Raw genomic sequence first — 16,525 nt, 5'->3', positions numbered from 1 at the left:
TAAAGGAGTGACCATTTTTCCTTAGGTGCACCTCGAATCCAGTGTGAAAATGGCTTCTCAATTGATTCCCTAGCCTCTACAGCCTGACTCGTGCTGGTTCCTGCTGCCCTTACCTTCACTAGCTCTGCAGTCAACTGATCAAGCATATGTCATAAAACATTAAATTTTCTGGATACACAACCTCTTGAACATGTTCTTAAGATCCTTGTTCTTGAAGTGGTTATAGAAGTTTGCACCCATACGCCTAATGTACCATCTGTTGTGTACATCGGGCCATAATGGAGGCGTTGTCGCAGTTCCACGTTGCAATTTTAGTATTAATTGCAGCAGACCTGCATGTCTATCACTAATAAGACACACATCTGGACGTGCAGCAACAACATGAACCTTCACGCGTTCAAGAAACCAATACCAACTATCTAAGTTCTCATTCTCCACAAATGCAAAAGCGAGCGAAATTATTTGGTTGTTGCAATCTACCCCGATTGCGGTGAGTATCTGATCTTTATACATTCTAGTCAGAAATGTGCCATCAATACATATCATCGGAAGACAATACTGAAATGCCCTAACACATGCACCTAGGCAAAAGAAGACTCGTTGCAAAATTCTTTGTGATGTAGTCACGGTTGGTACGAGGTATGTATCATAAAAGCTTCCATGATTTCTAGCAGCAACATGGGATAACATACGAGCTATGTTATCATATGATGCCTCGTATGTGCCGAACCGCATCTCGAACACCTTTTGTTTAGCCCGCCATGCCATCAAATAACTAATGGTGTACTGTTAAGTTTGCTCAATGTGTCGAATAATCAATTTTGCCATAAATACATATCACCGGAAGACAATACTGAAATGCCCTAACACATGCACCTAGGCAAAAGAAGACTCGTTGCAAAATATTTTGTGATGTAGTCACGGTTGGTACGAGGTATGTGTCATAAAAGCTTCCAGGATTTCTAGCAGCAACCTGGGATAACATACGAGATAGGTTATCATATGATGCCTCGTATGTTCCGAATCGCATCTCGAACACCTTTTGTTTAGCCCGCCATGTCATTAAATAACTAATGGTGTACTGTTAAGTTTGCTCAATGTGTCGAACAATCAATTTTGGCTCATAATTTAGGTTGTCCATAATCAACTCATATATTTGCTTTGCAATAAAGTCGCATGATATATTGCGATGCGATAGCTGAACTTCTGACAGCAAACAAGTGTGCTGTCACAATGGAACATTTCCAGTTCGACTTCCATCTACCCTTGAATGCATGTACTCGCCATGGACATCCATCATTCATACACTTCACCTCATATTCTTTACTCCCAGACTTCACGACTCTAAATTCTCGCTTCAATGATATTGCTCATAGTCTCACAGCATCTTTTACGGTTTCAATGTTTGGATATGTTGCACCTTGCACTACCTCATTTCCTCTGTACTGCCACTCCTGATTTCGTACGTCTTCTACGACATGATTGTCGAAACCATGCTCCTTCCACTCTTTTGGCAATGAGTACTGCTCGTCATCAGATGAGCCCTCATATTCTTCCATCTCCATTGCGGTTTGGTCTTCTGCCTCCATCTCGTCAACGATGCTATGTATCCTCTCTCCCTTATCAGCAAGTCCCTGTGGTCCGATGTTTTGGTTCTCTATCTATTCTGACTCATCTTGCTCAACATAATTTGTCTCTCTTTGAATACTCGGAGTTGCTTGATCTGCACCATTTTGGATTTTATTTTGTGACTTCTCCCGAGTTTGAACAAGAATAGCCAGAGGCCACTCACGCTCTAGAGCTGTTTGCATGTACTTCTGCCAGTCATCAGTGCTGTGTATCATCATCAATTCCCATAAATCACCTTCTACCTCCCAATTCACAAGAGAATGGACGGTCATCACATGTGTCTCCGGATCAACACGGAAACGACGCTGCAGCCACTTATATATAGAACCAAAACTCCTCTCCAGAGGTTTATCTATGGCGCTAGATGTGCACTTAAAGGCAGAAATATCTACTCCATTTGGCCCATACAAAATAATGTGGTCACCAAAAAACACTTGAAACTACATCTTGCTCGACATATTTGTACATCACAAAATACTAATCGAGTCATACTCTTTACTTCACTACATTATTCAATAATCCGTATAAACTAAGTATGTCTTTTAACTACGACATATAAATTTTCATAACTACGTGATGACACTCAAATTCTATACTGCATATGCGAAATTCTATTCTAAATCGTAAGTAATTTATAAACACATCTCTAGTAGTACTGCAATGGTAATAATAATCGCGTAGTACTAATTTTCTAAACTAATTTACTACTAACTAATGTATCATTAAACTCCTACTTAAATATTTTTACTATAGCACTAATTAAATTAAATTACTCTACAATAGCAATGGAAAAATGCATAAGTTAAATGTACTTACCTGCAGATCACAAGTGCGCAATCCGGCAGGGCTTCGCTGCTTCCCTTCTCCTCACCCCTCACTTTTTTTCCTAGATTTTTGGTGAAATGTTTTGGCTCAAATGAGAAGGGAATGGGGGTCAACGGCTTATATAGCGTGGGGAGACCTTGTTGCCCGAGGGGGGGGGCGACAGGCCCCCTGCCCCCACGCGCCCTCGGCCAGGGACCTCTTTGCAGATTCAAAGAAAAAAAATTACATTAAGGTCCTGTCGTCTTTGGCTTGGGCAACAGGACCCCTGTCACCCCTGGGGCGGGCGACCGGAGGCTATTTTTGAAAATTTTCAAACCGGATATATATTTTTGAAATTTGATTTTTTTTTAAATATAAAAAAAATCCCTCACTTCTGCAAATCCATTTCTTTTCGATACCTCATAATGCATCCTGTATGAACTAGGCTGTATTTTTATGAATTTTAAAGAAATAGCGGGGCATTTAAACTTAGTTTCGTGTCCAATCAAGTACTTAGGTTAATCAATGTTAACCGGTCTACTTGGCATCTACTCCTCATTAATGAAATTTAGGTGAACTACTTGATAGGACATGAAACAATCATAATGACGCAGCTAAATTATATGAAACCGCAAATTAATATTTTATTGGAGACCTAAGTGGCATACTATTTGGATAAGTTTTAGGCACTCGCGTGTGCGGCCACACTTTTTTTAGCAAGGAGAGGAGTAATGTGCATGAAAACAAAGTGTTGACGCAAAATCTAGTCACACACTCGAACGCGCTAGAACGCGCAGTAAGATCGTCAAAACGATCAACAATAGCAGCCTCCCTACGCAGACCGGTTAGACCGGTATAGCGGACCGGTCAGACCGGTACTCCAGGAAGACGGCGGAGACCTAGAACTAAGAGCTCGGGAGGGACCCCGTCGGAGCTAATGGAGCTAGGGTTGCTCTGAGGTCGGCAGACCACTCAGAACGCCATCGAACGCCGTGGAGACGAGCGAATAACAACAGATGGGGTTGGAAAAGTTAGGGTTTAGAGGTAAAAGGGTAAATAATAAATGTATGAATCGATTGGGATTACCCTCAATCGGCCGTGACCCTTCATATATATAGGGTGGGGAGGTCTGTACCCGTTAGAAGTCGGAACCCTATCAAATCCCGTGTCAAAATACAACTCCTAACTCGCATTGGGCATTTCGGACCGGTCTGACCGGTCTCTGGACCGGTCTGACATGTCAGACCGGGGTGCAGGTCTTCCGGGAGGCATAACTCTCTCATCCGGACTCCAAATTGGACGTTCTATATATGCATTTCGATCGTCTCGACGAGATCTACACAATGGTGTAGTCCATTTGGCAATTTGACAAACTTATCTAGACCGGTCTGACCGGTTCAAGGGAGATGTCTGACCGGTCCTGCCCAGATTGTCCAGAAAACCTTCATCGTGCCAATTTTGAGTGTCAACACAAAGGCTATTGGGCTGACACGTCTCCCCACGTGTGCGTCTCTCCTCCACTGCTGGCCGCGACCTTCCCCATGCGGAGATTGGGTGACATTGTGAAGCAATGTCTCCTAGTACTGTAGCTGTAACATTCACCCCTCTAGAAGACGTCCATCGCCAGACAACGGTTAGATCTGGGGGAACAGTATATGCACTGTTTGTTACTGTAGCGATATACTGTTCACCAAGATCTAACCATTGATCCCACGCGATGGACGGCTTCCAGAGAGGTGAATGTTACAACTACAATACTCGGTGATATTGCTTCACAATGTCACAGAATCTGAGTAAAGCATTGAATACACGATGCACGCATGTGGTCTATGCATAAAATTTGACATTATTCGGCTTCTACGTTATGCCCAAATTCAAACTATTTTTGAAAATTTTCTGCTTTCTAGAAAACTAGTGAAAATTCTACCTGGTTGATAAAAAGGAAGAAAGAGAACAGAAATCTCGCTCGTCTGCGTTTGTTTTTTTTTTTCCCTTGAGACCGCTCGTCCGTGAAAGTGTCTCTGTCCTAGGCTTATATGGGCTGGACTGGGTTGTGTACTGGTGATGGCCCTGATTTGGGCCGTAGCTTTAAAAGTATCCGTTGCATGAGGCGTTTTTTTCATTTTTATATTTAAAAAAAAAACAAAATTTCAAAAATATATTCAGAATAAGGAAATTTTCAAAAATGGGTGTCTATCGCCCCCTAATGGGCGTCAGGGTGCATGTCGCCCATCCAGTTGGCGACAGGACCTAAATGTAAAAAAAAATTATATTAAGGACGCATTAAATAGTGAACTTATAAAATCGATATAAAATCGTATAAAAATCATAAAAATACAAACTTAACTATTCTGGATTCTATGAAACAAGATCTACAACTTTTGTTATATAATGTTTTTCATTTGATCAATGTATCTTTCTCTATTTTAAATACCAGTTTAATGCACTTTTATTTAAATATCAAGATCCATCCTTTGGATGCATGTCATCTTTGGCCAGAGTGTTGCACATGGTGAGCATAGGCTTGTACAAAATTAGTAGGCCCAGAAAACATTTCTAGAATAAGTTTTTAAATTAGATCTTGCAATATGTCTAGTTTAAATGAGTTATTTATCCATGCTTCTATACTAAGTATTAGAAGCCATAACTTTTATAGTACCATTATTTTATTTCCTAATAGCTATAAAAAAAGTTTGGTAAATTTTAGATAAGCACAACTAGACCAAATGAATTATTTCAGATTTTTCTAGGTACAAGAACTATTTTTCTTGATTTAGATACATTGATCAAATTAAAAACTTTATGTAATAAAAGTTGTAGATCTTATTTCATAGAATCCAAAACAGTTGAGTTTGTATTTTTCCAATTTTTCTACGATTTTATATCGATTTTACAAGTTCACTGTTTACTGTGCCCTGGGCACCAGGACCTAAATATAATTTTTTTACATTTAGGTCCTGTCACCAACTGGATGGGCGACAGGCACCCATTTTTAAAAATTTTCCTATTCGGTATATATTTTTAAAATTTTGTTTTTGTTAAATATAAAAATGAAAAAAAACTGCATGGAGGTCCAACAACCAGCCCACAACACCCCTGTTGGGCCGAATGCTGAACAAGAAGCGAGGCCTTCTTGTGTGCGGAATCTTTTTTGTTTGGTACCAAGTTGTCTGGATACTTTTTTTTTTTTGCAGAAATGTTGGAGGCAATGCGTGTAATTGACGACCTTGGCATGATCAAGTGATCAACATGTTCACTCGATAACAAAATGTTCAGGATAACTTTCCAAGACATCAAAGAGATATCAAAAGATTATGTCCTGATTCAATTTTTTTGCTTTAATAAGGTACAAATGGTAACAGAGAGGCTCGTAGCTTAGCTAAATTTGCTTGCTTGAAGGAGATAGAGGTCGACACGTGTATCTTAATACTTTGTAGTTTGTACTCTCTTATTCTTGTCTAAACTTCTCGCTCCATTTCAAACTATAATATACTTTGCTTTTATCCTAAGACAAATATATACTTGACCAAGTTTATAGAAAAAGTATCAAAATTTACAACATCCACTTAGTTCCATGGAATATATTTTATTTATTTTGTACAATAAATGTTATATCCAATTAGAGATGTTTGACTTAGGAAAAACTAAAGTGAACTATAATTTGAAGCGTACATAGTAGTAAGCTTGAATGAACAAACCCCTACCTCCATCTCCATCTCAAGCAAAAGAGACTATATATCTATAGAGTTTGATCCATACCATATTCAGTACTTAAAAACTGAAGTTGTTAGTGCAGATCGTCAAAATGTGCCTGTTGTCAAAAGTTTAGTTGCTAATAAACATAACCAATGGAAAGGGAAGTCCATCTAGGCAGATGGGCTGGCTTTCCGTTGGGGGTAAATTCCTTGATGGCCCTGAAAAGAATGGCAAACCCTTCTTTGATCCTGAAAAGTTCAAACTCACTTCTTTGGCCCCGCTTTCATCTTCCATCCCTTCTTTGGCGCTAACGTCAAGTCGGTCAGTTTAACTCGCATGAACAGTAACCAGTGGGTTTTCACCACTTTTTCTTGACTAAACGACCTCCAAATCACCTTCAAAATTTATATAACCTTTTGCAGTGACACAACTAAAGGAGATGAATCCATTTTACAAATACAACATATGTAGCATTTACAAACTTAAAATTAAGATTCACCAAATTATGCTACTTTTTAAGACTATCTAATTTTTTATGGCACAAAAACTACTATTCAAAAATTGAGAAAAAAATACTTAATAATTTTAAGATGATATTTATTAATTTATAAAATTATTTTGTGTCATATGTTATTGGAAATTTTAGAAGTTATTTTAAAAATTATTTTTGAAAAACAATTTAAATTTGTCTTTGTTAAAGAACTTCAAAATTATTTAAGTAACATATAGTACAAAATAATTTTATAAATTGATAAATCTTATATTAGAAATATTAGGTATATTTTATCAATTTTTGGAAAATATTTTTGTGCCTATAAAATCAGATATTCTTAAAATATAGCCTAAGTTGCTGAATTTTAGTTTTAAGATCGTAAATGCTACATATGTTTTTTTTTGCAAAATGGGTTCATCTTCATCAGTTGTATCACTATAAAAGGTTTTATGATTTTTAGAGGTGATTTGAAGATCGTTTTAGTCAAGAAGAGAGGGGTGAAAAACCACAAGTTACTGTTCTTAACAGCCTTGACAGTAGGACCAAAGAAGAAATAGAAGATAAAAACAAGGTCAAATATGACAGTAGGGCCAAAGAAGAAATAGAAGGTAGAAACAAGGTCAAATAAGGGAGTTTGAACTTTTCAGAGACAAAGAAAGGACTGCCATTTATTCCAGGGCATACAAGGAATTTACCCTTCTTTTAGGCCACTACTCCGAAATGGCAGCTTTGTTCTCACTAATTAGTATAATTAGTATGCCACATAGGATTTTCTGATGATGCAACATTAAGGGGTGTTTGGGAGAGCTCCGCTCCACCAAATCTAGCTCCACTCCAAGAAAAAAACACTCAAACACCACAACTAGCTCAACTTCACTCCACCAAATATTGGTTCCACTCCGGGAGCTCCTCAAGAGGTGCTCCACCAGCTCCACCAAAACATGGAGTTGGTGGAAATTACCCACCATGCCACTGTTTAGTGGAAAATAACAGTTCGGTATATTCTTTTTATTTCTCCCCGTGCCACAGGAACCAAGCGCCGCGCAGCCATGGAGGTACCCGCCGCCCTGGATCTGTGGAGCTTCGCCGCCGTGGAGGTCCTGCGCAGGAGTGGAGTGCTCTCCGTGCCGCAGCCGTGGAGCCGCCGTGCCGCCACCGTGGAGGCCCCACCTCGCCGCCGTGGATCCCTTGCTCGCCGTGGAGGTTCGCTGCCGCCGGGGCTTGCCGCCGGGACCCGCCGCCGCTGGGGCTCGCACCAGCCGCGGTCGCAGGCTCGCGAACTCCGCCCCCTGGCCTCGCCGCCGCCGCCGGGGCTCGCGGCCGCCGCTCACCAGGCCGCACTGCTCGCCCCTGCCTCCGCTCGCCGGGGCACACCGCCGCCGCCGCCTCCGCCCGCTAGGCCGCACCGCCGCCCGCCGACGCTCGTGGTCCCGTCCCCCTCCAGGCAGAGCTCGCCGGACCCGTCCCCCTCCAAGCGGAGCTTGTCATCCTCGTGTCGCGGCCGGTGCCGCCCGCCCGGGGCGCCGTCGGCACGCCCCCGCTCTCAGCTGCGCTGCTCCCCTTCCGGCCCGCGTGCTCCCTCTGGGAGGAGCAAGGAAGGGAGCGACGCCCACCCAGGAAAGAGGAAGAGGAAAGGTGGAAGGGAGGTAGAAGAATTACCTGACAAATGTGGTCTTCGTGGAAGTGAGGGGAGTTTAAATGGGCCGAAATGATCTGCTGGGCTGGTGGGGTGGAAGGAGTTGGGCTGGCCTTTTAGAGTTGTGGAGTGGAGTTACAGAATACCCAAATAGAATGGACTACAAGTAGTGAAGTGGAGTAGCGTTGGTGGAGTGGAGTTGGTGGAGTGGAGTGACTATTTTGGGAGTGAAGTGCTCCCAAACAGGCCATAAGGTTAAGAAAAGAGAGGAGCCAGCTTCATCTAGATGAAACCATCTCTACATGTATACCAACTCTGAACTCTTGATGAATTTTGAAATTAAATGGTACTTGGAGCATATGAAACCAAAACACGAAATTATGTAACGGAGGGGTAGTTTTAAACACTGTTTCATTTCACTGCTTTCTTGCTTTCGTGGCCATCTTGAGATTAGACGTTAAATTGTTGTATTTTACCACTCCCTTGGATTCCTCATTCAACATACAAGAATGCATCCAAAATAAGTAAACATTACATGTTCAAGTGTCATATTGCGTGAATTATTGTTGAATTTGGAACCTGCAGCAGAGAAGATCCTATAAAACACATCCCTATGATAATCTAGAAAACAATTACCATGTGTCTTAGGAGATTTATATTCAATTAGAGGCGGGACCTGACGGAGTAGGTAGGAGTAGGATGCTGCGAAATGTCTACGTCCATGGCATTCATCCATCCATCCGTGCATGCCCACTGCAACGACCTTACTGCGACGCAGACATGGATCGATCGCACTTGCTCGATCAATCCCCAATCCCTCCGTATTTAATGGGCGTGTTCGGATTCTAGAGATTATTTCTTGCCACCTCTTTTTAATTTAAAATAGCTCAAAATTTTTAAACATGAAAGCTAGTTCTTGGCTATTTACAAATAACCTATCAAAAACTATCTCATTCAAAACCTGATTATTCGGGCTATTTCGGATGGGACCCACTGAAACAAGAGAGATAATGGGTCTCCAAGCCATTGGGAAAAGATGCTTTAAATGTTAAATAGCTCTTAGATCTAAACATGTGAAGGGCCATTTGATTAAGCTAAATAGCTCTAGTCCAAATACTCAAAAGTTAGTTCTCCAAACATGCTCGATATGGAGTAGTTGGCGCTGCATTATTGCTCAATGGAACATTCGGGTCCACCTTGCTTTGGATCCAAGCATGCAGGCGCGCATGGTGCCTGTTTTATTTGGTCCATCTCTTCTCTGTTCGTCCTTTAATTTCAGTGTCTTTGTCCTATCTGAAATAACATTATAAGATAAATGAAATCCTGGATCAATACTCAATCTTTTCCTGCGACAGTTAACTAGGAAAAAATGGATATGATAGTTTCTTTACTACTTATAAATTGAGAATGAATTGCCATTTTATTTCAATTAATTTGCTCCTAGACTTAATTTTTTAATTTGTTTTGCGAGTCACTGGACCCTTTCTATATTGGGAACATATCAGATGCAAATCAACCTCTTAGTACAAACCGTGCAAACTTCAATCTGGACCACCGCATCAACATCCAAAAGGCGTGGGGGCTTTGGTAATTTTACAATTAACCGCCCACCTCTAAGCACGAAGAGATTTGTTTTCCACAATTTTACCGAGAAAAATAAGAGTTTTGCTTGAAATCCAATGTGGCATATGTATATATGGTGCATATAAGGAAAGTATGAAAAATAATTTATATCAGTGTATTACTGCTAGCTAATAATATGACTGCACCGTCCGATGCTTTATGGATTAGTGGATTACGGTTAATTAACCCTGGTTAGGTGAGTGTCTAAAGCTTGAATTGTCAAACCACTTATGCTGTGCAAGCATTTACTTGCACAACCGGCCACAAGTTGTTACCTGACCCAGATCACAGGTAACAACTACCTTGACCTTTTCCACCTGCAGGCTGCTGCAGCCTCACATGGAGGAGACCACAGGTGCTACATATATTTTGCAAAAGTTCATGTGGTTGCAATGCATTGCCGATGAATTAAGAACACATGATGACATATAGGAGAAGAGTCGCCTTCATATATGGATCATACGTCTAGAGAAGATATTTTTGGTGTTGGATCAAGTGGCCGACAACTTGCAGCTCGGTTGTGATCGATTTGCATCATGTTCATCTTTAGCTAAAGGAAAACATGCATTTATATCTATATAGTACGGTGGTACAAATAAACATGTTGTAATAATCCCAAAATCTTATAAAGGACTACCGTCCTCTCTCTCACACACACACTCTCTATATTTTGAAAAAATAACGGTTATTAGCATTGACCCATTATCTATTTCAATAGTAACCTGTAAGATTGCGTCGAATTCTGAAACAGTGCATCGTGAAGCAAGCAAAGGATTCAGCCATACCTAGTGTCCTAGTTCAGACTTTGCAAGCCTGACGTAGAGATCCTGCCCGCCGTCGCCGAACAGCGTGTCCACCAGGTCAAGGAACCACTGGATGCACCCCTCCAACGCGCAGCAGGCCAAATTCGCCTCAAGAGAAACACCGCCGCTCGTTCTTGAAGACCCGGCCCTATCGCAGCAGAGCAGCAGAACATGACACGAATCGAGAATCAGCACGCCGGAGGGGGAGAAAAAAAGAAAGGAGCGCAATCGAGAATCACCTAGCCCAAGGGAGGAGGAGGGGATGGACGATCCGCCGGCTCACCTCTCCGCTAGGCACCTCGCCGCTGCTCCTCGCAGTCTCCCCGCAGATCTAGCAAGAAGATGAACAGAGGTGAACCTGTGAGGAAAAGGAGGAGGATTAGGGAAGGGTGATGCAGAGGAGATGGAGGACCGGAGGAGGAGCACCTGGATCTGGATCTGAATCCCTCGAGGACTGGAGGAGGAGGGTGGAGGTGGCGGAGCGCAGTGGAGCTTCCCTGCGGCGGCGACAACGAAGGACTCGCGACTCGCGAGGAGTCACGAGACTCGCGGTCACCCAGGCTAGGTAAGACCCACTCACAACCCGCACCCAACCCGCAGTTAGTAAAACCCAACTCGCTCCAACCCGTTAACTCTCAGAACCCATACTAATAAGACCCACCTCTATACCCGACCCAAAAAAACCCCAAAAGCACCCGACCCACTAGCAGGGCTACCTATATAGCGGGTTATGCGGAAAATCTTGTTCGTTGATGAGTGCATACATCCTGCGAGTATCACGCACCACACGGCACATGAATCCCCAACGCCTTATTCGAAGCCAAAACAACATGAACCGACGTATATTTGCTGTTTTTGCATGGGAAATTTTTTTGTTACTAAACAGAGGAATATGTAAGCATGTATTAGGAGAGGTAAATCAGAGTTATGACCTGCAGGAACACAAATAATAATAATAATAATAATAATAATAATAATAATAATATTAATAACAATAATAATAATCTTTATCTATTTTTAAAGAGCGCACCGTTTCTGCGGTACTTTGACTTTTGGTCTCAATAGACACCGACAGGCGGGTCCTCTCAACGTATCTCTATCCGATCCCTATTCCCTGTGCAGTCATCGTCAGTCGCCTCCACCAGCGTCGTCTTCGACCTAGAGTCGGCCGTGCGCAGCGCTCCTCCGTTCGCGTCATCTTCGATTGGAACTCGGTTCACTCCTAGCCAGCCTCCCAGGTTGATTCGACTGCGCTGGAGTTTAGTTGGTGGGAGTTAATTATTAAATTTGATTGGGCTGCTGCTTTTTCATAGATCGGGAGGCGATGCAGACGGAGATGGTTCTCCGGCCGGGGTGGAGCTCGGTGGCACCACGCTCGCGTGGCGGCGGAGTTTGCGGCCCCGGCACGCATGCGGCTGCGGGCTCGCGGCTCTCGCCTGCATCCAGCGGTGGAGCTCGCGCCCCCGCACGCACGCGGTGGTGGAGCTTGCAACGACTGCAGGTCTGCAGCAGAACCTACTCCAGAAGCAGTAAACGGTAGAAAGTAGAGACATCGCCACGGCACGTCCTCGTCACTCAATTGTTCTTGCTTGCGGATGCTGCGGCGGTGGATGCCACCTTCTTTTCCTGCGGATAAGCTAGGAGCGGACTCAAGCTGTGCCTAAATCGAGCTCGTTGTCAAAGATGAGAGCAGGCAATAGGATGGCCGGATGGGGATTGGGCAATGGTGGGTCTGACGCTCTGATTTTTTTTCGGAGGCAACTCCTCTGAATTGAAGTAGCTTCTGGGATGGCGATCTTCTCCTAATCGTTTTCCCTTTAATTTTTTTCATTTCCTTTTGGATGGTGCGGATAGAGCACTGATTTCCCGGGGCTCTCTATTTCATGGAAAGAAGAAGACAGTTGAATCTGTCCTTAATCTGCCTTATGCTGAATGGAAGGCGCAGGAGGAGTTTAATCTGTTTTTAGACTTCTACTGTTCCTAAGTAGAAGATTCACATCTAGATGAGGTTGCATCCATAATATTTTATCCTTGACCAATCATTGCCTTTTGTTGCAATAGTAAAAATAAATAATAGTAAAATAATTAATAATAATAATATATTTATATGGTATTTGCCGTTCGTTAATCGGAATCCTAACTGGAGCCGGACAAATCAATTTGAATCATAATAGGAACCAATCAATCAAAATTCCAATCGAATCCCGTACACTCAATACCTCACATGATTAAAAAAGGTATGTACTCAGAATAAATAAGCGTAAAGTTGGTGATATTATGTATATCTATTATACTACCCGTAGCAACGTACGGGCACTATACTAATAATAATAATAATAATAATAATAACACAGGGCCGGCCGGCCGGGCCCGGGAGCAGGCCTGTGGGCCTTGACCGCGCACTCTTCGTCAACTCGGGAACATGATGACCCAGCAACAATGTGCACTCCTGGGCCGGCCGCCGACCGTTTTTGACCAGGCCGATCGAGGCCCGCCACGAAGGAATCAAGAAGGATGGACATGGCCGTCGCCGTCGCCGTCGGCTCCTCGGCGGTGGCGTTCCATCGATCCTGAGTTCCTGACTGTCACTACCACCATGATCCGATGATCGTCAGTGATTCAGTGCGAGTCAGCAAGAGCATGTGCAGTGTTGGACGAATCGATTCCGGACGTCTCGGACCCCTCAACCCTCTCGAGATCTCCTCCGTCCAACTTCGGGTCCGAAGCATGCATTTTTTATTGCTGTATGTGCTGTCTTGGCGTGGCGCCGCCGGCCGGCCACCGTCTCCATCGCCACGAACACGACGCGCGCCGCCGCCGTGGTAACTATCGCCGGTGTGCACCGACCGCCCACGCAACCGAGCACTTAAATAGATGCGTTGCGCTTGCGCCAGCTGTCCTCACCCGTAGTACGTACAGCAAACATGGCTGCTGCTTCGTCTTCTACCTCGCGCTCTCTCCTCCTCCTGCTGGTGGTGGTAGCCGTCAGTGCATCCCCGACGACGCTGGCCGGCGCGGCCCGCTCCGCGCACCTGACCGCCGGCTTCACCCGCGTGAGGCTTCGGGAGTCGCAGTTCGTGGTGCAGAGGCCCTACGACGTGCCCCTCCGCGAGCGCTACCAGCACTCCGGCGGCGTCCGCCGCATGTGGGTCTTCGCCTTCGACAAGCCCATCAGGGCCACCCACCCCCGCGGCGCGCGCACCGAGATCAAAGTCGACGTAACCGTCGATCGACAAGAAATTAAAATCTCTTCTCCATTCCTCTCGTAGATCTTTTAGTAACTTGTGCTCGCTCGTGCCTGTGTCGTCCATGGAGATTGCAAGCAGAAGATCTACAGCTCCGGGGTGTGGCAGTTCGAGGGCGACGTGTTCGTCCCGTCGGGCACGTCGGGGGCGTCGGTGATGCAGATCTTCGGCGCGGCGACGCACGCCACGACGCTGATGCTGCACGTCTACGGCGGCCGGCTCACCTACTACCACGACCTGCGCAGGGTGCTCGCCGCCGGCGTCTACGACAGGTGGGTGCGGCTCCACGTCGTGCACGACGTCGCGGCGGGGAACGTGACGGTCTTCGTCGACGGCGAGCGGCGGCTGAGCGCCCCCGGCCAGGGCGGGAGCGAGCACTACTTCAAGTTCGGGGTGTACAAGCAGTCGCACCACCAGCCGTCGCGGCGCATGGAGTCGCGCTGGAAGAACGTGGCCGTCTACACCAAGCCGTGACCGACATCGACGAACATCGTCGGGTCGATCGATGTGTCAGCGCGGGTAGATGCATCCGATGTGTCAGCGATAGATGCTTAATAATCATAATGTAGCTAATCACTCTGTCCAGCTGGAGCCAACAATATTTTTCTTTCATACTAAATCAGTATTAAACACCAGCCAGTAACCAGCCAGCAATATTTTTCGCTTACAATAAATTAGCACCAGTTATTAGTCACAGCCAGCCGAACAAAGCAAATAATTATGCGGCAAGAAATCTAAGGCAAAAAGGTAGCGACATGGGTACTACTCAAAGATGCATTAAGGATAAGTTGGAGAATAAATTCAGAGAAAGTTGACCAGAGAGAGAGATGATGATGATGATGATGTGTACATACATGCATACTTCTGTCGACGCATGCACAAATCTCAACTGCACTTGGTGAAGACCTTGACGTCCCTCCACCGCGACTCCATCCGGTACGACATGCCGTTATTGGACTGCCCGTACACGCCGAACTTGAAGTAGTGCGAATCCCCGCCGCGCCCCGGCGCGGTCAGCCGGCGCTCGCCGTCGACGAAGACGGTCACGTTGGACGCCGCGACGTCGTGGATCACGTTGAGCCTGAACCACCGGTCGTAGATGCCGGCGTCGACGACCCCCGCGGCGACGTCGTGGTAGTAGGTCAGCCGGCCGTCGTAGACGTGCAGCATCAGCGTGGTCGCGTGCTCCGCCGCGCCGAAGATCTGCATCACCGACGCCCCCGACGTGCCGCAGGGGATGTAGCCGTAGCCCTCGAACTGCCACACCCCGGAGCTGTAGACCAGCTGCGTGCTTCAACACACGACCACGAATTAGACTGAAGCAAGCAAGCAAGCAAAAAAATGTTACTGCAAGATCACAGCAGGAGCAGCTAGATGTCGATCAGCTCTGGTCTTGCCTCAATCTTGATCTCGGTGCGGGGGCCGCCGGGGTGGGCGGCGGTGATGGGCTTGTCGGCGGCGTAGACCCACATCCGGCGCACGCCGCCGGCGAGGAGCTCGTAGCGCTCGGCCAGCGGCACGTCGTAGGGCTTCTGCACCTTGAACTGCGCCTCGGTCAGCTCCACCGCCGTGAAGCCGTCGGTCAGCAGGCCCTCGCCGCGGGCCGGGTGCGCGGCGCACGACGCCGCCAGCAGCAGCAGCAACAGGAGCAATGATCGGCGCGACGCCGCCATTGACGGAAGCAGCGACGACGACGACGGAACGCCCGTGCCTTGAGCCATAAAAGCTTTTGAACTGATGAGCATGAGCGCAAGGGACAGAGTTGCCGGCTCTCGGAGTTGATTGGGCCATGGATCACTGAAATGCTGAATGCCTGAATCCGCGCGGGATTTTGGCGCCGTCCTGGTGGAGCCAGAAGACGACGGCGACATGTGATGGTAGAGGCCGGCAATGGTGGTGCATTTTTTTAGGGAGAAGTCAAATTACACCCTTGAACTATGGGAGAAGTCCAAATTACACCCTTGAACTATCGCAGAAGTCTGATTTTCAACTTTCAACTACAAAACCGAATAACATAGACCATCCAACTGTTGAAACCGGACAAATCTGGCCCTTGGGGTGGTTTCCAAAGTGGTTTCGTATTTTTTAAAAATAAAAATTCTTATTAGCTTTAAAAAATCAAATAGAAACAAGTACCAAATTTTTTTAAAAAATATAATATATTTATTATTGCTCTATTTGAATCTTAGTTATTTAAAAACAATAGACATAATTACAAGCAACTAAATATTATGCTGAATAATTGAAAAATATTGTACCAATAGATAGATTTCATTTTTAGAAAAAAAATTATACCCATTTTGTGCTTTTTTATTTAAATGAATTATTTTACTTATGAATTTTTTTAGTTTAAATTTGAATATTTTTAATTCTCACAAAATAGAAAACCACCTCCAAAACTACCTAAAGGGCCAAATTTGTCCAATTTCAATAATTAAAAATCAGACTTTTGTGATAGTTTAAAGGTGTAAAATGGACTTTTCTCTGTTTTTTTATCCACTATTCAGTATCTTTCTTCTTTCTACCCGCCGTTTAAGCCCATCAACAATAGAGGACAAGACAGAATACTTGTCTGAGCCATGCGGCCCAATACTTG

The 16,525-nt window shown here is 44.9% G+C and overlaps 2 protein-coding genes and 2 long non-coding RNA genes across 4 annotated transcripts; 2 read left to right on the top strand and 2 right to left on the bottom strand.

Moving 5' to 3' along the window:
* Nucleotides 1-9,113: 9,113 nt before the first annotated feature.
* Nucleotides 9,114-11,197, bottom strand: LOC120686768. The gene is made up of 3 exons (XR_005680369.1): nucleotides 10,924-11,197; nucleotides 10,667-10,832; nucleotides 9,114-9,551 (listed from the first exon to the last, which is right to left on the bottom strand). It is a non-coding gene; the product is annotated as an uncharacterized LOC120686768 (long non-coding RNA).
* A 124-nt stretch (nucleotides 11,198-11,321) lies between these two features.
* Nucleotides 11,322-12,642, top strand: LOC120686769. Its single transcript, XR_005680370.1, has 2 exons — nucleotides 11,322-11,922; nucleotides 11,998-12,642. It is a non-coding gene; the product is annotated as an uncharacterized LOC120686769 (long non-coding RNA).
* Nucleotides 12,643-13,608: 966 nt separating this feature from the next.
* LOC120686602 (citrate-binding protein-like) lies at nucleotides 13,609-14,455 on the top strand. Its single transcript, XM_039968810.1, has 2 exons — nucleotides 13,609-13,908; nucleotides 14,014-14,455. Exons 1-2 carry the CDS (start codon nucleotides 13,609-13,611, stop codon nucleotides 14,401-14,403), a joined length of 690 nt encoding a protein of 229 aa, XP_039824744.1. The 3' UTR covers nucleotides 14,404-14,455.
* Nucleotides 14,456-14,564: 109 nt separating this feature from the next.
* LOC120686600 (citrate-binding protein-like) lies at nucleotides 14,565-15,800 on the bottom strand. The gene is made up of 2 exons (XM_039968809.1): nucleotides 15,327-15,800; nucleotides 14,565-15,213 (listed from the first exon to the last, which is right to left on the bottom strand). The coding sequence occupies exons 1-2, from the start codon at nucleotides 15,798-15,800 to the stop codon at nucleotides 14,815-14,817; spliced, it is 873 nt and encodes a 290-aa protein (XP_039824743.1). The 3' UTR covers nucleotides 14,565-14,814.
* Between the last annotated feature and the right edge of the window lie 725 nt (nucleotides 15,801-16,525).

Source organism: Panicum virgatum, chromosome 8N (genome assembly GCF_016808335.1).
Source record: "Panicum virgatum strain AP13 chromosome 8N, P.virgatum_v5, whole genome shotgun sequence".
In the NCBI taxonomy this organism is placed as follows: Eukaryota; Viridiplantae; Streptophyta; class Magnoliopsida; order Poales; family Poaceae; genus Panicum; species Panicum virgatum.
This window is presented reverse-complemented; position numbering and strand designations above follow the sequence as displayed.